General features: G+C 43.2%; 1 protein-coding gene across 4 annotated transcripts in view; it reads right to left on the minus strand.

Annotated features, from left to right (window-relative positions):
* fbxw4 (F-box and WD repeat domain containing 4) overlaps positions 1–25753 on the minus strand; it is a 100329-nt gene that overhangs the window by 44957 nt on the left and 29619 nt on the right. For 3 of the 4 annotated variants that reach the window (XR_010095442.1, XR_010095443.1, XM_063491995.1), the window contains exon 6: positions 21527–21592. Coding sequence is in view for 2 of the 4 variants with exons in the window: in XM_063491995.1 (XP_063348065.1) it covers positions 21527–21592 (66 nt within the window). In the remaining 2 variants the exon portion in view is untranslated. Of the gene's footprint in view, positions 1–3255; positions 3476–3934; positions 4077–13212; positions 13354–21526; positions 21593–25753 lie in introns of those variants that run through there. The other variant, XM_063491996.1, reaches the window with a different exon arrangement.

Genomic DNA, 25753 nt, shown 5'->3' on the forward strand with positions numbered 1-25753 from the left:
GAAAGAGAGAGCAGATTTCTCCTGTATTGGCTTCCCTTCATTGGCTTCCTGTTAAATCCAGAATTCAAAATCCTGCTCCTCACATACAAGGTCTTAAATAATCAGGCCCCATCTTATCTTAATGACCTTGTAGTACCATATCACCCTATTAGAGCACTTCGCTCTCACACTGCAGGCTTACTTGTTGTTCCTAGAGTATTTAAAAGTAGAATGGGAGGCAGAGCCTTCAGTTTTCAGGCCCCTCTTCTGTGGAACCAGCTTCCAGTTTGGATTCAGGAGACAGACACTATCTCTACTTTCAAGATTAGGCTTCAAACTTTCCTTTTTGCTAAAGCATATAGTTAGGGCTGGACCAGGTGACCCTGAATCCTCCCTTAGTTATGCTGCAATAGATGTAGGCTGCCGGGGGATTCCCATGATGCACTGGGTGCACTTTTTTCACTCACTATGTGTTTATATAGCACTGTGCATTTAATGGTTAATTATTAATCTCTGTCTCTCTTCCACAGCATGTCTTTATCCTGTCTTCCTTCTCTCGCCCCAACCAATTACAGCAGATGGCCCCGCCCCTCCCTGAGCCTGGTCCTGTTGGAGGTTTCTTCCTGTTAAAATGAAGATTTTCCTTCCCACTGTCGCCAAAGCACTGAGTCATAGGGGGTCATATGATTGTTGGGATTTTCTCTGGTTTCTTTGTATTATTGTACAGGACACTATAAAGTGTCTTGAGGCGGCTGTTGTTGTGATTTGGGACAATATAAATAAAACTGAATTGAATTGAATCATAATCTGAGCACTGATATGTATTATAGTGAAAATGAGGGCTAAAGGTAACAATAACCAACTTTCTTAAATTTTGAAATAGTTATAAATCTAATGTAGAATCTGATCTATGGTCCTTAAATGCCATGAACTATTTATTAAAAAAATGAGAGATTAAGTAGCTGCTAAAAAAAACCTATTCTAAATTACTTGTAATCAATGTACATAGTAAACTGTTCAATGTTTTGAATAATATTTAATACATTTACTTTGTAAACAACTGTGGATTTGTAATTCCACCTGTGACTCAGAAGCCAGAGCCAGTTCAGGACTGATGACATAAACCCAAAGTCCAGCTGCTCACATGTGGTGTACTTCAACAAGCACTGTAGGTTTGCCAAACCTGCAGCTCAGTGCGACCTGGCACCGCTGTACATGTGACTGAGGGAGAGGCACATGTGCTTATTATTGTATCTGTTTAGGGTTAAGATTATGGCAGGAACTTTCTTTCAACAGATTTCGTCAATGCAATAATGTTGCTACAGTGTCCGGGTGAGGAAAAAAGGGATGAGCAGACTCTTTGAGACCCTTCAACATGTGCAATGACATGCTGGATATTTTCAGATTTGTTAGCTGTGGCCAGTCTGCTGGGAAGCAGCATCAGACCTGGTAAATGGACTGGTTCCATTTACCAGGATCACTCGCTGGTACCGAGCGGTCAAAGCGCTTTCTACAACATGCCAATATGAAGTGCTTTCTGTGTAACACATGTTCATATTGCAATGGATGCATGAGAGAGCAACTTGATCGAAGCTTCTTGCCCAAGGATCTTTTGTGTCAGAGTGGAGCATCCAGAGATCGAGCCATCAACCTTCCTATTCGTTTGTGCTTCACTGCTTCACTTGATCCGCTCCAGTTTGCCTACAGGCCCAACAGATCTACAGACGATGCAATAGCAGTTGCACTTCACACTGCCCTCTCTCACCTAGACCTGAAAAACTCATATGTGCGGATGCTGTTCATAGACTATAGCTCCGCCTTCAACACCATCATACCATCCAGACTCGCCATGAAACTCCGTGACCTGAACATCGGCTCCTCCCTGTGCAGCTGGATCCTGAACGTCCTGACAGACATCACCTCATCCACAGTCACACTCAGCACAGGTGCCCCCCAGGGATGTGTGCTCAGCCCCCTGCTGTACACCCTGTTCACCCACGACTGTACAGCAACACACAGCTCCAACACCATCATCAAATTTGCAGATGACACCACGATCATCACCTGCATTTCTGATGGAGATGAGACGGCACACAGGGCAGAGGTGAGAGCCCTGACATCATGGTGCCGCAACAACAACCTGCTGCTTAACGTCAGCAAAACCAAGGAGCTCTGTGTGGATGACAGGAGACTGCAGAGAGGAGGCCACACCCCCATCCACATCGAAGGAGCAGAGGTGGAGCGAGTCAGCCGCTTCAGAGTCCTGGGCATCAACATCAGCGAGGATCTGAACTGGTCACACCATGTTGGTGTGATCACAAAAGCAGCAAGACAGCGGCTCTTCTTCCTGCGGCGCCTGAGAAGATTCAGCATGAACCCCAGAATACTTACAAACTTCTATTCATGCACCATTGAAAGTATTCTGACTGGCTGCATCACCACCTGGTACGGCAGCTGTAATGCTCTGGACTGCAAAGCTCTGTAGAGGGTGGTGAGATCAGCACAGCATCACCAGGATGCAGGATCTCTACAGACAGCGCTGCATGAGGAAGACGCAGCAGATCCTCTCTGATCCCAGCCACAGACTTTTCTCACTCCTGCCGTCCGGCAGGCGGTTCAGGAGCATCCAGACCCGCACTACCAGACACAGGGACAGTTTTTACCCACAAGCCATCAGACCTTTGAACTGCTGACATCCCATACACACCACTACAGTTACAGGACTCTGCACACTGTCACTTCAACAAATGCCACTTAAATGCTTGTTGCACAATTTTGCACAAACTTGTAAATACCAACTCGTCTTCAATTCTCTAATATTTAATACTTTTTTCTCTCCTTTTCATTGTTATTATTATTATTATTATTCTACTGCTAAATTCTGTTATTTTCCTCTTAATATAACTGCACACTCTCTAAATGCTCATGTAAAGCTGAGGAGCAGGAGCCAAAGAATTTCATTATGGATAAATGTGGCTACACTGTTTATCTGTACATGACAATAAAACTTGAAACTAGGTGACCTGCTCTACCTCCTGATTACATCCTTTGTTATGTGGTGACACCAACAGGCTGAATACATGATTAGGAACACTGGCTCTGTGACTGGCTGCAAACCAGAAACTTGGAGGAAGTCAGTGAACACTGAAGTCACTTGTTCTTCATGGTGAGTAATCCTAACCACTCTCCTGACAGGCAACACAGCACTTTGTCTAACTGACCGATTTGACACCAGTGTCAAAAGAATAGAGTCATGTGTTCTTTCATTTGATCTTATTTTATTACACATTTGTAATAGTCATTGAGAAAATAGATATTATATTTATGGAAATGATGAAACTAAAAGCAGCGTCTGTGTGTATCATCTAATCTGGGTGCCATTCTGTCTGAAGTCCAGCGAATGCACAGCAGTGGCCAAGGCTGCATACAGGTGGGAGCTGTTGAACCTCAGGCAGTACACCGGGCTGCTCACAGGGTCCGAGCTCAACTGGAAAAACTGCAGAAAAGACAAAACTCCAGATGTAAAGAACAGCATTGAGTGCCATGGCTGACATTTATAATCTATCACATCAGATCCTGGACATGTTGCTGTGTGGAGGTTTTTCTGTGGCCTGAGTATTAAAATTCATTTGTTAGATAATTCCTCAATCATCTGAGAGGAGGTCCTCCACATGACTGTGTAGAATTAATGGAACCTCACCACCTCCTCCACCACATATTGGACATGCAGCTGAAAACTTTCTGTGCCACTGGCATCACATAGCGCTACACCTACATGGATTTTGACCGTTTTATTGTATAATATTTAAATTTATTGAACACAAAAGTCACTTTTCTTTAAACTTGTAACGCATAATTGCCCAACTTTTGGGATAAATGAATAGTTTTGTGTTCTTTTAGGCGTGTCAGACACTGTGTTTGGCATATTTCAGTTCAGCCCTTTTTCTGTACTTACCTGCAGACATTCAGTCTGCCGTTTGTCCCAAAGACGTACAACACCATAATATGAGGAACCGCTGGCTATCATGTGATTTCCATCTGTCTGGATGCAGTACAGCGCGCTATCATGAGGCTCCTCCCACTCCATTGCACACTTCCTGTAAGAAAGGATGAGAGACTTAATGCACACTGATATGAAAGAAAGATTATTATTATTAAATTTGTAAATATAAGTATATATGTTTGTAAACTGTGGATTTATAAAAGCATAATTGTAGTTTACTCTTCATGTCAGATTCTCTGCTTGTCCCAAAATATGGCAAAAACATGTCCAACCTTTCGACAAGCTTACTGAGGTGTGTTCGTGCCCACAGCGTTTAGATCATATGTACCATTTTTCAAAAATGATATACTGTTGGATTTCTTGTACTAAGCCAACTTCAAAGCACCCTATGATGAGCCGCACGATCTGATATCCTCGTGTTGGTGTTGTTCCCAGATCATTATACTAAATGTTGTTCCAGGATCAACATTGCAAGTGACCAATCAGAATGTTGTGACGTCATACTTTTGCGACTTCGGGAAAAACCGCCGTAAAACAAAAAACTGTACTTAAGCTGCGAGAAACCGCCTCTGTCCACCGATCAACGGACCCTGAACCTAACCCTTTAATAAACGGTAAGCAGAACTGATATTGTCCTTGCAACATTGGAATTTCATAAATGCACGAATGGCTTGGCGCACAAAAGAATATCGTCACAACAATGTGATTGGTCACTTGCAATGTTGAACCTGGAACAACATTTTCATGATGATCTGGGAACAACACCAACACGACGATATCAGATCATCCATGATGAGCCAGCCAATAAAATTCAGTGATTATGCAGCAGACTAATACTCAGGACCATATCTTAACAACCTCACGTCAAAATTGTTGTTTGTGCTTTGTCCCAACTTGTTCGTTATCCAAAAACAATCATTTAACTACAATAAGGTGGCAGTAAGCAAACGTGACATGGTGAAAAGAGTCTGATCGGAGTCATAGTCTTCCCTTCTTCATCTCTGCCAACATTTGACAACTTAGGATGAAGTTAAACAACACAGTCGAACATGGTGGGCGTCTAAAATTTGTGGCACATCACAGTCCTTGTGGAACTAATTATTTCTTTCCATTTCCATTAAATTCATGTGTTCAAGTGTATTTCTCAAGTTACATAGACACAGACCTGTTAGCACAGCTCATATATTTAATGCCAGGATATGATAAACATGAATTTGTGGTTATGGTTAATTTGTCAACATTAAATTCTTAATTTAATATCCTGAAATTAAGAATGTGTTTACAAGTGATGTAAACACAATTGGACACACAAGTGTGTCAAAGGTATGTTCTTGGGTTGTTAAGCAGCAGAGTGATTCTTACATGCTGTGGGGATACGTTTTTTCTGTCAATAGACATCAATCCTCCATTAGTGCAGCCTCATCAATAAGTGATGCAGCGACACCAGGACAGACATTGGTGTAAGGAAGTGTGCATGCACACACACAGAGCTAACCTCTATGGGGAGCTGACCTGCTAGATTCTGAAAGTGAGACACATAAACAATAGAAATCACAATCAGAAATACTTTATTTACCCCAAAGGAAATTATTTGGTCACAATGGCTCCATTACCAGCTGCTAATATCATCTACAGCTACTACAGCCTGTTTCAGTTTTGTTTTCAATAAACTGCATGCTCAAAAAGATGTTTTGTCCCATTTCTTCTTTTTTACATGTTGAAGCTCGACTTGGAAACTTGTGAAGATTCAACCATGCAAAATATGATTTTTTGCAATTTTTCAAGCGGTCTTAAACTTTTGATCAGGACTGTATTAAGTGTTGTCATAGCCTGCCAGTCCTCACCGGTCGACCTGGCCATTGTTTCCGTGTGTTGTGTTTTTGTTTTTGTTTCGGCTCCTCTCCCAGTCTCCTATTTTCCTGTTTGTGTGTTTCAATTCAATTCAATTTTATTTATACAGCGCCGAATCACAACACCAGTCGCCTCAAGGCGTGTTTTTGTGTGATGATGTGTGTGTTTCCGAAAGTCCGGTTTCAAGTGTCATCTGACCTGGAAGTGTTCCTGTGCTGAAGTCGGCCACACCTGCTGCTCACCATCCTTCGCCAGCTGCAGCTGACTGTCATCGTCAGCAGCCTCCCTACTTAATTGTGTGGCTGAGCTTCAGTCGACGCTGGATCGTTGAGTTTACTTGTCAGTACAGCGGTGGATAGCTTATGAAAACTTTGCATGTGTTTGGATTGCCTAGTTGACAAATGTGTGTTTCTTCACCAGGAGTTGGGATCGGAGTTTGTCATGGAAGCGGGGCGAGTGCTGAAGTGGGCACAAGTGGTACTGAGAACGCACCCTGAAATCACATGTAATGACTTTTTGGCTAAATTGTTGCTGTTTTTGACAAGGTTTCCCACCAAAAATGTGAATTCCACGTGTAAACAGTGTCCTTCCAAGGTTTCATAGTGGAGCAGGGGCAGCTTTGGCTTGAAGTGGCCCAAGCCGAAGAATCAGAAGTAGCTGCAGAGGTTGAGAGATTCACAAACTTTTACAGGCGGTTTATCAGAGACTTCGACAAAGTGGTAACATCCCTCACACAACTTGCACCTCGTGAAGTGTCGTTTCAGTGGTCTCCCTCTGCTCAATAGGCTTTCGACCAGAGCTGTTCTCCTCCACTTCTATCCTGGTTCAAGTGGACCTCAACAAACTCTTCATGGTGGAAGTGGACGCTTCTGACTGAGGCGGGGGGCGGTCCTCTCCCAGCAAGTGGAAGGTAAATTGCATCCCTGCGCCTTTTTCTCTTGTCGTCTCTCACAGGCTGAACAAAACAACGACGTGGGTGATCGCGAGCTGCTGGCCATCAAGATGGCTTTGGATTATTGGCGACATTGGCTGGAGGGAAGTGAACGTCCCATGTTAATCTGGACTGGCTACAAGAATCTGGCATACCGGCAAGCAGCCGAACGCCCTTCAGGCCAGATGGGCTGTTTTTTGCCAGATTTAACCTCACTACTACCTACAGGCTTGGATCTCGGAATACCGAGTCAGACCCTCTTTCACACCAGTTTGCGCTGCATCAGGAGGCCTGGGAGAAGGAGAAGCCCATCCTACCCGCTGCATGCATAGTGGCCTCCCTCACTTGGGAGATTGAGAAGCTGATTCAGGAGGCGCAACAGAATGAAACTAATCCGGGGACCGGACCCACCGGCCGTTTGTAAGTTCTCACGGGGGTCTGAGGCAAGGTCATCCACTAGGCACACACAGCCAGATTTGCCTGCCACCCAGGTAAGAATCACACATCAGTTTCTTCAGCATCTGTTTTGTTGGCCTTCTTTAGTGAGAGACACACATGAATACATGGCGGCCTGCTTGGTTTGCGCACAAAACAAGGTGCCAAATACTCGTCCCGCTGGCCTGATTCGACCTCTGCCTACTCCAAAGAGGCCGTGGTCTCACATTGCCTTGGACTTTGTCACTGGCCTCCCGCCTTCATCAGGTAACACAACCATCCTTAACATGTAACCTACAATTTATAGGTTGGAAGAAAATTGTCTTTTTTAATCACGACACATCCTTATCACACAAAGTTGAAAAGGTTGATGGAACTCACTGGAATAAATGAAGGCTGAAAAATATATTTCAGCTTTGTGATACAGGTAGTGCTGCAAAGGTTCAGTACCCATTCTTAAAAATGTTAATAGGACAACATTTAAAAGTAGACTGCACACAAATGGGGAAATTCCTCTTTAAAAATAAGATTTCTCAATCAAGTGTGGAGTTCTACCGAGTCACAAACATCAACCTATGGAACCAGTTCTACGCAGCACTTGACAGACACACACCACGACTTATGACCCCATACAGACAGAAGGCAGCACACACTGGGAAGATATCGGAGGCACTGCGAAATATCCTGAAAGTTTATGAGCTTCAGGTGAATAAAGATAAATTTGAGGTGATTGGAATTTTTGTCAAATGAGTAAAAAACAGGCTCTTTTTTATTTTACATGTCTTGCTTGTCAAATTCCTCAAGGCAACTTTACTTATTGATACTGTGTCTATTCTAGGTTGCCCTTAAGTGGTTATGGGGACCATCAAGCATAGGCATGAACCTCCTCAATGAGATTATTGTCAAGACTGGCTACGGATACCGACTACAGGGATTCCCAGGTACTTGTAGATGTCTTCGATATCTGCAATGTTGCCTTCTGGTAGTTCGGTCCCCTCAGTTCTGACTACCTTCCCTTTCTTCGTTACAATCCGACTACACTTCTCCAATCCGAATGGCATTCCAATGTCCTTGCTGTATATCCTGGTGGTGTGGATCAGTGAATCGATGTCTCATTCACTCCTGGCATACAGCTTGATGTCATTCATGTAGAGGAGGTGACTGAGGATTGTCCGTAATGCTGCATTCGCATCTTCTAGGAGACCTTCAGAGGGGACTTCCTGTATTTTAAATGTCTTCATCCCAGCAATATTCATCCTGTTTGCAAAATCCACACCATCTGTCCTTCTGTGTCTCTCTCCTTAACACCATTCCTACCCAATACCTCCTCTTCACCTACATGACTATTAACGTCTGCTCCATTCACCAGTCCCTCCCCTCTACCACTCACTCTCTACCACTTGAGCCAACTTGAACCAGCTCACTGAAGTTTATCTTTCTTTTCTGACATCCAACACTGAAAACATTCAACATCACGACTTTGACTTTCAGATTCAAATTAATGATCCTGTCTAACAGTCTCTTCATCTACACAACACATGCACTTCCTGGTCTCCTCAACCTGGTCTTGTGCACACACAATGTTACTTCTCTCCTCATATCAACCAGCTCCCTCCCTTACTAGTCATAGTCCATAAACCAATATGATGTAGGGGTGGCTGGAGCACAGGAGAGGTAAAGCAGGTCATCTACTAATCGGAAGGTTGGTGGTTCAATCCTTGGCTGCTCCAGTCTGCATGCCAAATATTATTGGGCAAGATAACTCCAAGTTATTCCCAAAGGCATCCATCGGAGTGTGAATGTATATGAATGTTAGATACAAACACCAATGCATAGGATGCTTCTATGAATGAGGCATGTTGTGCATGTGCTTTGAGTGCTCAGATAGAACAGAAAAGCCCTATATAAGAACCGTGGTACATGATATTTAATATGGCCAAGGCTGTAGGCTGGATGCCACTCCAAACCTCCCTGTTCACCCCGGCTTTGGACTGACATTAGGAGTGATAATAATGATTATAGTTATTGTAAATTTTCTTAAAACGACCAGACCTTCATTTGTTGGCACACATGATCAGCATGATTTATGCAGACGTGTGTGTGTATGCACTGTTAGTAACTGAGGGCACTGATTCCACACTGGATCTTATAAGCACCATGGGATCATGTAAAATGTGTATTAGTTTTGTTCTTTTGTTTTATTTCTTGATTGATCACAGTGCATTTTCTGCTGAACCTCAGACAAAGTGCAGCTTCAGCATTGTCACAGAAGTCTTTTAAGTCTTGTTAGGTTTGTGCATATGAATTATTGATATCTAAAGAGGGACCCCCTCCTGTGCCAGCCATTCTCCAAACCCAACTCCTTTCATAGTCCCCAGAGAGATCAGCCAATCAGATCAGATTTGTCTTACTTGACTGATCCCTGAGAAACAGAGACTGAAACTCCTTGTAACCCTTTTGATCCAAAATAATGCCATTATATACAGAATTGCTGGTTAGCTGCCTGCACTGGTTATAAAATAATGGTGTTCCGTCAGGACAAGCAAGGCAAGCAGTGTTTGCCTTTTAAAATCTAAAAATAGATATAAAACGTTCCAAATTTAGTGATCTCTCTCTTTTCATCTAAGACAGCGCCGTCATAAAGCCCCTCGCATGTCAATATGTGCATCCAGCTTTTACACTACTGCCATCTTGTGGCCGCAGTCATCTATTGTCGCTGAAACCTGCACTTATTTCATCTCATAGCAAAGTCTAGTCTGTCTCTGAGGGCATGTCCATCTCCCATTGACAATGACTGCAGCTGAGGAAGCTGAGAGGCCAGCAGCTTGTATCTCATGATTTATGAGTACACACTCTGGACGATGCGTTGTTCTGTGACTTTACACTGATCGGAGAGAACAGGTGTGAGGCGTGTTTGCCGTTCTGTAAGAGCATTCCCTGCTTCAAAGAAATTGTGCCAACTTCATGCAAGCATTCCAACTTTGATGGCAGTTTGTAATGCACATACTGCAAGAACCTGTTTTCTTCGGCTTATCCACTTCAAGGTTGTGGGAGGAGGGGGGGGGCGGAGCCTGCTGTCATAGTACTAGAGGCAGAGTACATTCTGGAGAGGTCGCCAGTGTATCTCAGGGCTAACACGTAGAGACTAACAACCATCACACTCACATCTACAGCATCATTCATGTCTTTGGATTGTGGAAGGAGCCATGCAGACTCAGAGCCCAGGCAGACTCAGAGCCCAGGCAGACTCAGAGCCCATGCAGACTCAGAGCCCATGCAGACTCAGAGCCCAGGCAGACTCAGAGCCCAGGCAGACTCAGAGCCCAGGCAGACTCAGAGTCCATGCAGACTCAGAGTCCATGCAGACTCAGAGCCCAGGCAGACTCAGAGCCCAGGCAGACTCAGAGCCCAGGCAGACTCAGAGCCCAGGCAGACTCAGAGCCCATGCAGACTCAGAGTCCATGCAGACTCAGAGCCCAGGCGGACTCAGAGCCCAGGCGGACTCAGAGCCCAGGCAGACTCAGAGTCCATGCAGACTCAGAGCCCATGCAGACTCAGCGCCCAGGCAGACTCAGAGCCCATGCAGACTCAGTGCCCAGGCAGACTCAGAGTCCATGCAGACTCAGAGCCCAGGCAGACTCAGAGCCCAGGCAGACTCAGAGCCCAGGCAGACTCAGAGCCCAGGCAGACTCAGAGCCCAGGCAGACTCAGAGCCCATGCAGACTCAGAGTCCATGCAGACTCAGAGCCCAGGCGGACTCAGAGCCCAGGCGGACTCAGAGCCCAGGCAGACTCAGAGTCCATGCAGACTCAGAGCCCATGCAGACTCAGCGCCCAGGCAGACTCAGAGCCCATGCAGACTCAGTGCCCAGGCAGACTCAGAGTCCATGCAGACTCAGAGCCCAGGCAGACTCAGAGCCCAGGCAGACTCAGAGCCCAGGCAGACTCAGAGCCCATGCAGACTCAGAGCCCATGCAGACTCAGAGCCCAGGCGGACTCAGAGCCCAGGCAGACTCAGAGCCCAGGCAGACTCAGAGCCCATGCAGACTCAGAGCCCATGCAGACTCAGCGCCCAGGCAGGCTCAGAGCCCATGCAGACTCAGAGCCCATGCAGACTCAGAGCCCAGGCAGACTCAGAGCCCAGGCAGACTCAGAGCCCAGGCAGACTCAGAGCCCAGGCAGACTCAGAGCAAAACAAAAACAAAACAAAACACCAAGAAGAACAATTTGCAGCTGAATTAGGTTTCGTTTTGGTAACATGACTGGGTATAAAAAAGACCGTCTATATGAGCCAGCTTTTCTCAAAAGTAAAGATGGGCAGAGGTTTGTCAAATTTGTTTGTCAATTGCAAAAACTTTGAATATTTCATCATCTACAATATGCATGAATCAGGCTTACATTATGACCACCTGCCTAATATTGTGTTGAGCACCCTATTCCAGTCAAAACAGCACTGACCCATCGAGGATTGGACTCCACTAGACGTCAGTAGCAGTGCTGTAGTATCTTGCAAGATGTTAGCAATAATTCCTGTAAGTTGTGAGATGGGGCCGCCATGCATCAAAATAGTTTCTCCAGCATATCCCACAGATCGCTGAGTGGATTGAGATCTTGGGAATTTGAAGGCCAAGTCAATACCTAAACCTTATTGTACTCTTCAAACTGATCCTGAACCAGTTTTACGTTACGGCAAGATGAAATGTCCTGATGAAAGCCATAAAAGATAACTGTTTCAATGAAACGGTGTGCATCATCTGCACGACTGCTTGCTTGTACGAGTCAAAATAATATGGATAGCAGGACCTAAGGTCTGTGAAGGTTCTCAGTCATCCAGGTCATCGTAGTCAAAGGAGTTTGCAAAGAAAAGCGTCTGGACTTCTTTAAGTTGCTTGAAGACGTTTCACCTCTCATCCGAAAAGCTTCTTCAGTTCTAAGGTCAAATGGCCAAGCTCACCTGAAACCCTGGCTGATTAGGTCCCACACCCGCTTTCACACCTTGGCTCATGTGATTAGAGGATCACCAGGGGGTCCTTTGTCCCTCTTTGGGGGGATACTCCCACTGGGTTTAAATCTGGGACTCTCGGCCATTTGACCTTAGAACTGAAGAAGCTTCTCGGATGAGAGGTGAAACGTCTTCAAGCAACTTAAAGAAGTCCAGACGCTTTTCTTTGCAAACTCCTTTGACAGCAGGACCTAAGGTTTCCCAACAGAACAATGCCCAAAGCCTCACTCTGCCTTAGCACAGTTGCTCTCTTCTCAAAGGGCATCCTGATTCCAGGTGATCCCCAGGAAAGTCTCACACACGTACCTTGCCATCCACGTGACATAGAAGAAAATGTGATTCCTCAGACTACGCCATCTTCTTCCATTGCTCCAGTTTTGATGCTCACGTGCCCATTGTTGGTGCTTTTGACAGTGAAGAGGGGTCAGCATGTGCACCCTGTGGTCTGCAGCTATGCAGTCCATACACAACAAACTGCACTGCACTGTGTATTCTGACACGTTCCATTCAAAACCAGCTTTAACTTTTTCTGCAATTTGAGCTACAGGAGCTTGTCCGTTAGATCAGACGACAAGAGCCAATCTTTGGTCCCCACATGCATCACTATGCCTTGGTGGTCAATGACCCTGTTGCTGGTTCACTACTGTTTGTTCCTTGGACCAGTTCTGATAGATGCACACCACAGCAGGACAGAATTACTACACAAGAACTGCAGTTTTGGCTTTGACACAGTCGAACTGGCATTTTTAACATTGTTAAAGCGCCATCAAAGATGAAGCTTTGCTAGCGGGACTCCATGTTTGACTTGGCAGAGATTTAAGCAAGATTTCCTGATGGAACCCAAAGGAGGACTTGTGTCTCTGTCTCTCTAACTGGAATCAAACCAGTTCAACCAATTTCTGATTCACTGAATTCAGTGTTTATTTACATTTATACAGCAACAAAAGGAAACAAACTCCAGAGAAACACTGACTTTAAAACCAAACCTGGCAAGAGGAAAATGGTGGCATACCTTGGGCAGAGTCGAAGGTCCCACAGTCGAATAAAGGTATCATAGCCACAGGTGAAGAGCTGGAACGGAGACTCAAACCTGATATCCAGCACACCAGCACCACGACGAAAGTCTGAGCCCAGAGCGCACAAGCATATCGATCTAGTAAAGGAGATGATGACGGAGTGGTAAATGTATTTATTGAGTATTTTTATTCCACATATGAAATTAAACAGAGTTTAAAAACTGAAAAAAGAAACTGAAAGTTATTTTTTTGTGGTTTTGTGTTTTGTTTCCCGGTATGACATCTGCTGAGTCATTGCTATGCTAATATGCACTGTACAGTGAATAATTAGACAAATTAATGCTTAACTAGTGGTGCTCTAAGGGGCTATTGGAGAGCTAATATGAATACAGTACAGGGCGATACACAACTTTTATTTAATACATGTTAGTCACAGTTTCAGTATTTATTAATAAAAGCTACGTCTCACTCCACATCTGTCATTGCTTCAATAAAGGCAAAACAGAGCGTCAAGCCAGAGTATTCTAAGTGCCAGTCCCAAGCATGGATGAATGCAGAGGACTGCATCAGGAAAGGCAACCAACATAAAATCTTTGCCAGATTAAACATGAAGATCATCAACAAAACGTCCGTACTGGAATGGGCGTGGCCCAGGTTAACAAGGACTGTCACCGGTGCCGTTGGCCAGGATGGTGCCGGTGGAAACTGTGCTACTGTTGGCTGAAGACAGAGGCGTTGAAAGAAGAGGAGGAGAACGCATGTTTTGAGGTCGTGAGAGAGAAAGAAGATTATGAGTGTATATGTGAGGGTAAAAACTTGAAACACAGGGACATGAGAGGGAATTCAAACTATTCTACCATAGTGAAGATAGGAAGAGGAAGAGGATATATGAAAAGTGTTGTGCAGATGAAGAGGATGCTGAGTTTGAAGCTGGGAATCAAAGGACTAATACTGAATGTTGTCAAGTTAGAAGAGAAAGAGCTATTCTGGAGTAAGTTGGATGAAGTGGTAGAGAGCGTGCCCAGATAAGAGAGCAAGGTGACGAGAATGGACTTCAGTGGACGTGTAGGTGACAGGAAGAGAAGGGAGGAATAAAGGAGTAGAGGAACATGCCATGGACTATCTTTAGTCTATGTTTTTTATGGTTTATGCAGAAGCTGCAACCCAACATGTGATGTCAGGGGAGAATGTTGCTAGGCAGCGTTAGATGGTTGGATGTAGGGTGACTAAAAGTCAAGAAAAAGAAGCAAGACCCAAAGATTACTTTGTGGAAGTTTAAGAAGAAAGAATGTTGGTACTTTCAGCTGCTCCCATATTTCCTAAGCAATCACTCTATATTCGTGAATCATGTTTTGATTTAGCACAGCTTTAATGCCAAAAGCCCTTCCTGATGTAACCCTCCCCATTTATCCAGGCATGGGACCAGCACTGGGACTAACTGGTAAATGGACCGGTTCTTATATAGCACTTTTCTACCCTACTGGAGTAAGCGCTTTATACAACTTGCCTCTTTCCCCCATTCATACAAGCACCTTTTTTCCTATGCGCTTTTCTATTTAACATTCACACTCCAGTTAATGTATTGTAGATCAACCAGGGGTTCAGTATCTTGCCCAACAGCCAAGCTTCCAACCTACAGATAAGTAGATGACCAGCTTGTGACCACCTGAGGCTGGGTTAGTGGCTCTTACTCTTGAACTAATGGTCTTTTGCATGTAGAGTAAATGTGTTAACATTACAGCATGGAGCCACATGACTGAGATTTTACTGTCAAGGTATTAAACAGAGTTTCACAGCAACCTCGTGTTCTCTGAGGTAACTTTAATGTTCTCTGTTTTGTGGTTAACAGAATCTGCGTTTGAAGACAAAGTTAAAAGCTCTGATAAAATATCAGACGGTGAGCGTAACACATTCTGCCACAAATCTTTGTAAGGGCAGACTACATGAGCAGGTGCTTGAGTTTCCATACCTGTGGGACTAAAAACACCTGGATTCAGAGATTAAGAGGTGTGGACTGATACCTTGTCCCTACAGTGTCTCTCTGAGCGTGGGGGTAGCGAGACAGCTAAATTATCAGAATGAGCGACTGAAAAATAAAGTTTGTGTTTCCGAGCAGATGTAGTGTGTCCCTGCAGTCTACCTCTGTGCACCACGCTCTTATGATCACAGCTCCATTCCACTTGCTCCTCAGCTCTTGATTACTGAAGAATAACTTGCACTCAGCAGGATGGATTATTAGAGAATAACTGTCTCATTGTTGCCATTTAATACCCTCCATGACCGTGACTGTGTGCGACTCTCGCATCTTTGATACCTGCCTCATAGCAACCATTTAAAGGAGACTGCCGGCCATAGCAACCGAGCAGCCCTACGCCTCAGCTAATGTCCCCCTCCCTAAACCTGGAGCTCTATCCATAGCCTTGGGATGGTAATCCCCTAGCCTTACCTCAGGGAACCTTTTTATTGGGCCAGGGCTTTCCCTACAGGGTGCCTTATTGGGTGAGAGCTTTCTCATTGCTCGGGTCTCATGACTAAGAGTTTGTGTGTCTGTGAGGTGGTTGTGAGGTAGTGACCCCTCATTTTCCCCTTACCACCAAAACCAAGGAGCTTAACATATGCCACAAAAGGAAACTCATTTAAGCCAAAGGGATACAAGCCTGTCTATTCATAACTAAATAATGATGTCTCCACCACAGTACTACCACTAACTAAAAAGAGATCAACAATTCATAACCCCAGCTATTGAAATCCTGTTAACATGATCTTGTTCCTAAAAATGAGCTAATAAAACACAAAGCATCCAAATGTGAGAGGAAAAGAAAAACAGCTTTCATCACAAAGACCTGATATTTGTGCAGCGATCTTAAAGGCAGTAACAGCACCATGAACTGAAATGAAGCACGGCAAAAAACAGCAGGGAATCTCAAACTGGTAGGCCACTGGCTTTTACTGGTGTGTGTTCACAAAACAGAGGCAGAACCATGCAGTCTGTCAAAATCTGCTCTCATGTGACCAGCAGACTTTTCTGTTATTACTTACCAAGATCTCAATAACCTAAACTGTTATACAGGCTAAGTCCCCACCAAAGAAACTGAGACATATCCAGACACATCCCTGAAAAAGAAAAGACAGATGTGTGGAAAACTCCTAATGCTGATGGATCTGACTCCTTATCGAACCAACCACGGCTTCTGCTCAACCTTCTCCGATTTGTGTAACATTTATAACGATTGCTGTGAAATGTAACGTCATATATCAAATACTTTTCAAGATCATTAAAAAAAGAGGTCGGTCAACCCACTTATAGGCCGGAGGCAATGATTTAACATGAACAGAATATTAAAGACAAAAGCTTGAAATTTTCATTGGTCTTTGTCACCATTAAATGATTCAGAATCTGTCATTTGCGACAGATACATCAACAATAGTATTGGTAAGTTAAAACATGAAACAAAATCCTGCAAAGTCCCAAACAAGCAAACTGCAAAAGACTAATAGTGATGATTTCTGAAATTCAGAATGCTGTAAAACAAAGCATGTAGAAAACTTTCTAACATGAAATTAGCCACAAAAATCAGCAAAGAGCCATTTTCATTCAACGTTCATGTTGAACTGAAAGTACAGTCTGTCCTGAGTGGAAGAAAATTCTGGAGTTTCCAGATCATACTCTAATGCAGACCTTCCCAAAGTGTGGGGCCCGCCCCCTAGGGGGGGCGCAGAGCCATTGTAGGGGGGAGCGGCATGAAAAGGGAAAAAAAAACCAAAAAAAGCAGCGCTGGGCTCTTGAAATCACGGACAAACAGTATCCCACATTCTTGATTTTTAGTTTACAAACACTTGTTGTAATGACTAACTACTCCTGACATTTTGGAGATGTTAGCTCTTTATACAGTAAAGTTACAGTGGGATACAAATAACATCAGGTTGATCCTGCCACGATTTGTTCCCCGGTTCAAATCACAGACAAACAGTATCCCACAGCTGTTTATGTTTTTGAACCCATTTTGCACAGAGAGGCATTTTTTGAAAAATGTATTGATAGCAAACGTGTAAACAATAACATGGCGCACAGCGTGACGTGAATAAAGGCACATACCTTTGACGTTGCGTGATGAACTCTGTATTCCTCGTCCACGCGTAAACGCAAAAAAGGAGTTTTAAAAAAAATCTCCGTTTTCGGTGATTCGAAACGCCGTTTACGTGTGGACGAAAGAGTTGCATCTTCAAAAATACCCGTGTAGGTGCGGACGCAGCGTAAAAGAGTTAGTAGTTTACTTTATTACTACCTGTAATTTATTGCAGGTTACTCGTATTTGCTTAATTGTTTACTAAATGTTTGAGGTGTGAAATAAACCGCAATGGAGCAAAATATGGGTGTGTGTGGTTGGAGGATGTGTTTGCGCGTGCACGTGTTTGCGCGTGCACGTGCGTGCGCGCGCGAGAAGGGGAGGGGGGCGCGAACATTTTCGTGTGAAACAAAGGGGGGCCCAGCAAAAAAAGTTTGGGAACCACTGCTCTAATGATAACCGAGGAAATCACTTTGTTAAATAAGTGAATATTTTTTAATTTCTAGACCTACTATTTTGAGACCTATTGACCCGGAAGACTCTGATAATTCATGTTAAAATATACTGAGAGGCAAAACGTGCATATAGTTAACAAACTTATTGTCAGTTATAATTAGAGGAACTCGAGAATGTTTTTCTACTGATATTTTTGTTTTTGTGATACTTTTGTTTGCTCCGTCCAGCATTAAAGTTGAATGAAAATCACATTTTGTTCATTTTGTTACTAACAAATTCTAGTTGTAAAGTATTCAGGCTAGTTTTGAATTATTGTGAAATATATTTATATCCAGTTCAGAAACTGGCACTACTTGTCTTTTTTATATTGGTGTGCTCCCTAATATGAGAGTTTATGAGACAGCTTGAATACATTTGTTATTTCTTCATATTTTAAGCAGCGTGCACTCAGACACTCTGCGTGTCCTGATTACAGACTGGTTTATTTTGATGGTATGACAGACCAGTGAAAATATCAGGTTTTTTGACGTATCCATGTTCAAACATTGACTCGTATTTCACTCAGTGTGAAAACATGAAAAGTGATTTTCTATATGAAAATTTCACAGCACTAAATATGTTCAAACTTTGCACCATAACAGTTTTATCAGAATTGGTTGATCAGGACATGAAACTGGCTGAGTTAAGATGGACTCATCCTAAAGATTCACATGTAAATGCAACTTTGTTGGAAAAACTAATTTCATTTCTTCACTTGGGAAGCTATTTTATGAGATGAGCCTGGTGCCCTGGGTGGGTGTGGGGTGGGTGTGTGTGGGGGGGGGGGGGGGGGGGGGGCTACAGGCTTAGTATTTGTTATGAAGAGACTTCTGGCTGCGTGACACACAGCGTCTGTCTTGATTTAAGCCTGTCTGGCCTTATTGTAGGAGTCAGGTTGGCTTTAGTGGGCCACACACAAGCAAGCAGTGAAAGGAATTACTAATGAATTGACAATGTTGAAAAAAACACTAAGAAAGGCTGATTATCCTTCAGTATGTGGCAGCTGTAGAATAGCAGTGTGTGTGTATATTTGTGTGTTTTTGTGACAGGAGTGATTGGAGGCTCTTATAAAGTTAAGTCCAAAACTGGATCCTGGGGCTGTGCCGGGAAACAGGCCTCCTGTCAAAAGCAATCACACAGGTAGAGAAAAGGAGCCACGCTGAGGTTTTTAGTCACTAAAACAAACAGAGGGGAGCTGTGCATCCACCCAATTTACCCACACCTCTGCGCTCGCTGCTCCACAACTGCACGTCTCCTGGCAGAGTCAGTGGAGGTGGATGATGGGACCACATCAATGCACAAACACCTTCCACATGTCACATACACATGTGCGTCTGCCATTTGTATAACAGAGCTTCTGCTCCGATTCAGTCATTTCACCGCACTCCTTTCAGATTCAGGAATGTGAGGAATCCCAGCCCGGCCGTTTGATTGTTAAAAGGAGCGCCTCCTTTGGGAAGGAGCCGAGGGTAACGTTGGGTGTTGGTCGGGGTGGTTTTTCTTTGATGTGTTTTTCCCCTTCTCTGTGTTTAACCATGAGTGAAGACAGTGTGAAATGTTGGGTTGCCCCTTGTGTGGGATGCACCTCTATATGGGTGATCATAAGACTTCTTTGTCCCTCTGAGATGAGAAAAAAGACAAAATCGACTTGAAGAGGGTGAGAAAGAAAAACGGTTAAATCCAAACCGAAGCCAAAGGAAGTTTCCTTGTGGAAGCTTGTGGTTTGTTCTTCTCTAAACTGGCTGCAGCAGCTGATGTTCGGTTTGGTGTGATGGGCTTTTGTTCTGATATGTACAGAGTTTGAGGTTGATGCTGGAGAGTGTTTGATGGAAGGTTTTGCACTGTCTGAAACTTTACCTTTCCAGGTAAAGTGTACTTGCACATTATTTCTTCAGAAATGAGGAATTAAAAAATGCCTGTATACCCATGTTTAGGTGTAAAATAAAGAAATTTACATGATATAAATAAATAACACAGAAACTGTTTTGATGCATGCTAAATCATCCAGGTAAGCAAATCCCAAAAAGTTGGTTCTGTTCATCTGGATGTAGAGTTGTCAGTCAGTCCAGATGAACAGAGACTGAGATCCCTCGGCTAATCTTTATCCAAAATTGGAATAAAAGGACTTAACATCCAGCCGTTTATGGCTAAAGTGATAAAGAGTGTTAAAACAGTTTATTTATATGTGATTTTACTAACAGTTAATCATGCTTTATATTGCATTTATATTTTTTGTGCCGTGTTGGAACGTCCAAGGATTTGACCGTTTCCTGCTGGATTATGACTTCAAACGATTTGGCTCCTTCCTATTGGGTTACATCGACACAGAACGGATTAGTTATTATTATACAACTATAGAAAAACTGAAAATATATATAATAAAAAATATAGATAATAAATTATGTGGTTTTGCCTCTTACATCTCATGTATGCGTGGATTAAACGTGTATCTATGTAACCTGGTATTTAAAAGTAAAAAGGTGTCAGAAAAATAAATACTCAAGTACCTGAAAAATCCTACTTAAGTACAGTAACAAAGTATTTCCCTGTAGTGTGATCCTGATGCTGGCGAGGTCACCGAGCGTGTAGAGCACTGCCATCTCTGACACTCGTGTCTTCTTTGCATGGTCGAGTTAACTGATAATATTTGTTCAGAAAATGTTGTTGTCAGTGTTTCTCAGCTGCTCTCCCTTTCAAAGGCTACAGAAGGTTGTCACGGTGTGAGGAGTGAACGTCCATCCACGTGGACTCTTCCTAAGATCTGAAGGTGTTTGCACAGCATGACTGGATGCTCTGTTCTTCACTACTTAGACTTCCATCATCTGCACTTGGTCTCTACAGTTCCTAAAGTTATGTCCGGCCTGATGTCAGCTCCTTCTGTCATTTAAAGGTTGAATATTTGAAATTATTTATAGGTTTTTTTTAAGGTCCAAACATTTTGGGAAACAGGGCTGCTGCCATAAAATGTCAATATCATTTAAATATATAAATGCTGTTCAAGGGTCATCTCTCTTTAAATAATCAAATTAATTTCCTATCAGGGTAGTGTTTCCTGTTCAGTCAGGAGAAAAACCAAACAGCACAAAAACAATTATTAGTCTCCGGTCGTCGTACGGCGTCAGTCTGTTCTCACTGGCTCAATGACAGAAGCCTTGTCAGGGATATGTCAGGCTTCACGTGATAGGAACTTTCAAAGGTTCCTCAGTTTGGACTGACAATGCTCAAGACTTGCTCCATGGAGTGTTCAAGCTGATGCAGATTTGTTAGTAAGATGGAAAATCAACAAAAAACTAAATAAGAAGAGATATGATCCGGTAAATTAAGACTGTTGAGGAGTTTGGATTACAGCTCGTTACACATAGTGAATCTTTGCTTCTATTCTTACAATAACATCAAATATGCTTATTGTACTCATTTCAGGACTGTGTAACCTTTTACAGGAAAACATGACAATTTAGAAGACTGAACATACTAACTGAACTTGTGTATGTTGTATACTGTGTTGTACAGAAACACTGTCCACAGCTCATCGTGTTGCACTTCTGTCATGTGGATTACAGTCAAAGCTGCCTCTGCTCATTATCAAAAAGCTAAAAGTTTCTAGCTGAGCTAATAATTATTTAAACATTTACATGACAAAAAACAAGCCAAACCAGGGTGTATGGAAGCATGTGCTGCATGACTAACAATACTTTAATGATATGTTGCTCAATACAACGTTGTTATAGCAACGAGCTTCCTGACTTACCGCTCAACATCCCAGATGCGGAGAGGGGAGAAGTTCTCGCAGCATGCAGTGCCTGTGACGAAGGAGCTGTATACAGAGAGGCAGAACATGTCCTTAAACAAGGTGAACAAACATGTATGTACCGACACAAACGAAAACAAGGTAAAAAAAAATGTAGGTGTAGGAATCTACCCAAAATGCTTTATTTAATTTTCACTTTTAATTTTTATCAGCTGGCTATGTATCTTATTGTCCTATGTGGAAAAATATATTAAAAACAATTACAGTGGATGAAAATGACCCTTATGTACACATATGTAAAAGGAACCGGTCATTCCAACATTTCCTGTTTTCCAAAGGAAGATTAATCAGCGTACTTTCCAAAATGCACAGAAGACGTTTTATAAATGGTGCTGAGATCTGGAAATCTTATTATTTCAAATAATTATTCTTTTTTTATATTTGCTTCCCTGTGGCTTCATCTGAACATCCAGATGAATGGACACAGTTTGAAACAGTGGAGGGGATCCAGCATGGATCACAAAGGCACAAGTATGAGGAGCCAGCAGGATTTAGCTGCTGGGCTCAAGATGCTCCGAAAGTGCATAAAGAGATTATCCCAGAACGTCTGGATCACATGTTACAAAGTAGCAAAAGATACACAAAAAAACTCCCTTTTAAAAACATTTTAAGTGTTTACTTTGAGTGAAATGAAAAGTGATTTAATACAGTTTGACAAGCTGGATTCTGTGTTAGCTCTGCTGTGTCAGAGTTAGAAGACTGCCTACATTACTCCAGCCTGTCTATATTCTCCTTTCTCTGTGGGAGCACATGTGAGTACACAGTATATAAAGTGTTTCTGAAAAAGACAGTTTTGCACTGTTAAAGGAACAAAACTGTGACCGCAGGTTCGAGACTGTTGTCTGTACAGAGCACCAGCGGCAGCACCTTAGAGGATTTATCTAGGCCCACTTTGCACTTGATTTCTTGACCTCATTTAACAATTGTTATAAAAAATGTTCATCACATAAAAGGTTCAGTTTGAATAAGACTGTATTTTTCTCTGGTGCCAGCACTCCCCACAAGAGCGTAGCACAGCTGTATGCATACAGTAAGTGTAGACAGCACATGTAGGGTTTGTCTGACCAGAATGGAGAGAAATGGGGAGTCTGGTAGGAAAATGTTCTTTATCACAAATAACCAGATTCTCTGTTCTGGTCTTACATTCAGCACGTGTTGTTTCCCAGCAGAATAAAAGAGAAGAAAACAACAAGACCGCTCGAGCCTTTGACTCAAGAGGCAGGTTGGAATTAGCAGCCTAGGTATGCACAGTGAATGTCACGCATGTGGGGAGGTTAGGGAGAGGAAAAGGTGAGGGGAGGAGCACTGTGGGAGAAGGCTGACTAGGAGGGCTGAGCTGGATGTGGAGACTCAGAGCTTAGTGCCCTCCCACAGGGTTGACAGACAGGGGGAGGACCCGCCTTTTACATGAAGAGGTAGCTACTGACAGATGTTTAGATCAAAATAATGAGTACTCAAGTCTGTACTGCAGTAAGTGAAGATGTTATTTGGAAAACATCACACTGCATCATTTCCACAGACTTGTCAGTTACACTTGTCATGCTTTCAACCTCCCATTCAGGCACAGCTTAAAAGTGCATGACGAGATTAGACAGATTCCAATTGGCTCCATGGATTCATGCTAACGGTGGCTAAGTCTGTGCATTTTTTAATTTGCAGCCTACATAGAAATAAAAAGTATCTCCTTCCAGCATCAGAGTTCAGATTTCTGTTCAAAGCTGACAGAAGCTGAATCTGCTCTCTTTTTTTGTATTACTGACTGAAACTCACTGCATGGCACTGTTTGTTATAATTCAGAGTAAATTCTCAAGATTATTAATGTCCTAATTTGATCCTGTCAGCTTCATTGTATCTGTGGTAAGATAGGAAGCTCTGACTGTGAAATATTTTAAATTTGCAAATTCACACTCACTGCTAACTTTGAACTTCAGTGTCATCAAATTACATAAAAGTAGAACCAACTAAAACTTCAAAGCAAGATTTTGAGCAAGTGATGAGGTGGCACGGTACATGGGGAGAACTTTATCTTAAACTAGCTTTTAATAGAAGACATTTTTATATTTAATGTATCAGATAAGGGTGGGCAACTCCAGGCCTCGAGGGCCGGTGTCCTGCAGGTTTTAGATGTCACCCTGGGTCAACACACCTGAATCACACGATTAGTTCATTAGCTGTGTTGGATCAAGGACACATCGAAAACCTGCAGGGCACCGGCCCTCGAGGCCTGGAGCTGCCTACACCTGTATTAAAGAGTTGAGGGGAAACAAGAGAAAACTGAGGCGGGAATAGAAAGACACAGAGCAGGACTGGAACCCAACCAGCACCATAACCATCATCTTGTTCTTTATTATTTTTTTTACATGGCATATTGTTCATGCCGTATTTCTACAAAGAGTCAAGTCCATAATCTTGACGAACATTTGTAGAACAAAACCTACAAATTCCAGTTTCTGTGAGATGTCGAGGATGCAGTTGTATTCCAGCCTACACGTTCCTCCTCAGGACCAGACTCTGACTGTTTAGTGTCTTATGTTGAAAGGGCCACATCTGTCACTTGTGTTCCTCTGTCTGACCTTCTTCCCCTCTCCTCTGCTTGACACAGCTCAAATTGAATCAGCATATACTTTTACCTCCACAGACAAACAAGGTGCTTGTGGAAGGCTTGTGAACAGTAATGTGGCACTGTGGTGGAATCACATGCACTGGTGTGACTGAACATTTATCATCCTGGAGGCTGTGTTGCCAAACCTAACAGGACTCGGGCCTTACGTACCTTGCAGCGGTGCAAAACGTACCAAGCAGAGCTGCGACTGAGCCATGCCGTTGGCGTGTATGTACTTTCAACTGGAGCATGTTTGCAGGAAAACACACGCTCAGTAATGCGGGCAGCTGTCAGCCCCATCACATAGCACAGACCTTTGGCAGGTTCCCAGTAATTAGTGTTGGGTAAACTCATTTATGACCCAGATGGGTCTGGGACCAGTAGGCACAGTGGGTGACCTCTGACCTTCCTGACACAGGATACAATAGGGTTATAGTCACACTTGCTATCTGGACCCTATTACTCTCCATTACTCACATTACTCACCCCTGACTTGGCTGTATCACAGCAAGAGGAGAGGAGGGGGACACCACCTACACAAAGAATGACTCCTTGTTTCTTCTGCTTCCTAAACCAACTGAATTACCAACCAGATCTGATCTGGAGTCCGAACAATGGACTGATATTATAGCTGTTAAGGTCAAAGCCTCTATCATGCCTAATTTTACCTAAACACACGCAAACAAACACACAGCCACATCTCTGACCAGAGTCCTTCTCCTCTGCACAGTCAGTGGCTCCCCATCACATCACCTCTCATTAGCAACACGCTGGCCAACCTCAACAGCTTGCTGTATCATCTAAAGGCCCATGTGACGCACAAACTGTGTGTTCAGTGGGTACCAGCCATATCAGCACCTCAAAAAGAAGTGAAAAAAAAAGAAACAACAATTTTTCATCTCTCCAAACACACATTCATACACACTGATACAAAAACACAGGCAGCACCAGACACAGCCACTTAAAATGGTCATCTCATCAGTGACAGGATCAGGATTGATCCCTGATGGAATCGTGACCGACTGCCGGCCGATGGGCGACCGTAAGGATATCCCCCACCTGTGACGTGGAGGATGCAACCACGAGTGGTAACACCGCTAAGCGGCATTTAGGAAAACCAGTGGTAATGTAAAATGTATCCACCAGGGGGAGCAGTACTTGTGTTTCTGAACATGAACATAAAACGATTATTTCATTGCATGTTCTTATATAAAATGCAAACTCGAAATGTAAACACACTCAGATTGTGCAACAATATATGTGTGTGTGTATTTCTACCACAAATATGTGTCGCTCTGTTGATCTCTGATGATTAATAAGGTCAGTGAAACGCTGCTGTACAAGTGTTTGGCACTGTGCTTAAAACTACTGATGCTTCTCACCATTTCCACTGTCCAAATAAATTAGCAGCCATAGCGGTAATGATGACAGTCTTGCCCGCCTACTCAGGTTTTCTGCTGCTAATCTTAGTATGTCACCTTTGCTGTTTAATTTATGCATGTATGTTACTAAAACTGGTGTTAATACACCTGCAAACTTTGTTACATCATGTTGAATTTATACTT

The sequence above is a fragment of the Pelmatolapia mariae genome, linkage group LG13, assembly GCF_036321145.2.
Source record: "Pelmatolapia mariae isolate MD_Pm_ZW linkage group LG13, Pm_UMD_F_2, whole genome shotgun sequence".
Classification (NCBI taxonomy): Eukaryota; Metazoa; Chordata; class Actinopteri; order Cichliformes; family Cichlidae; genus Pelmatolapia; species Pelmatolapia mariae.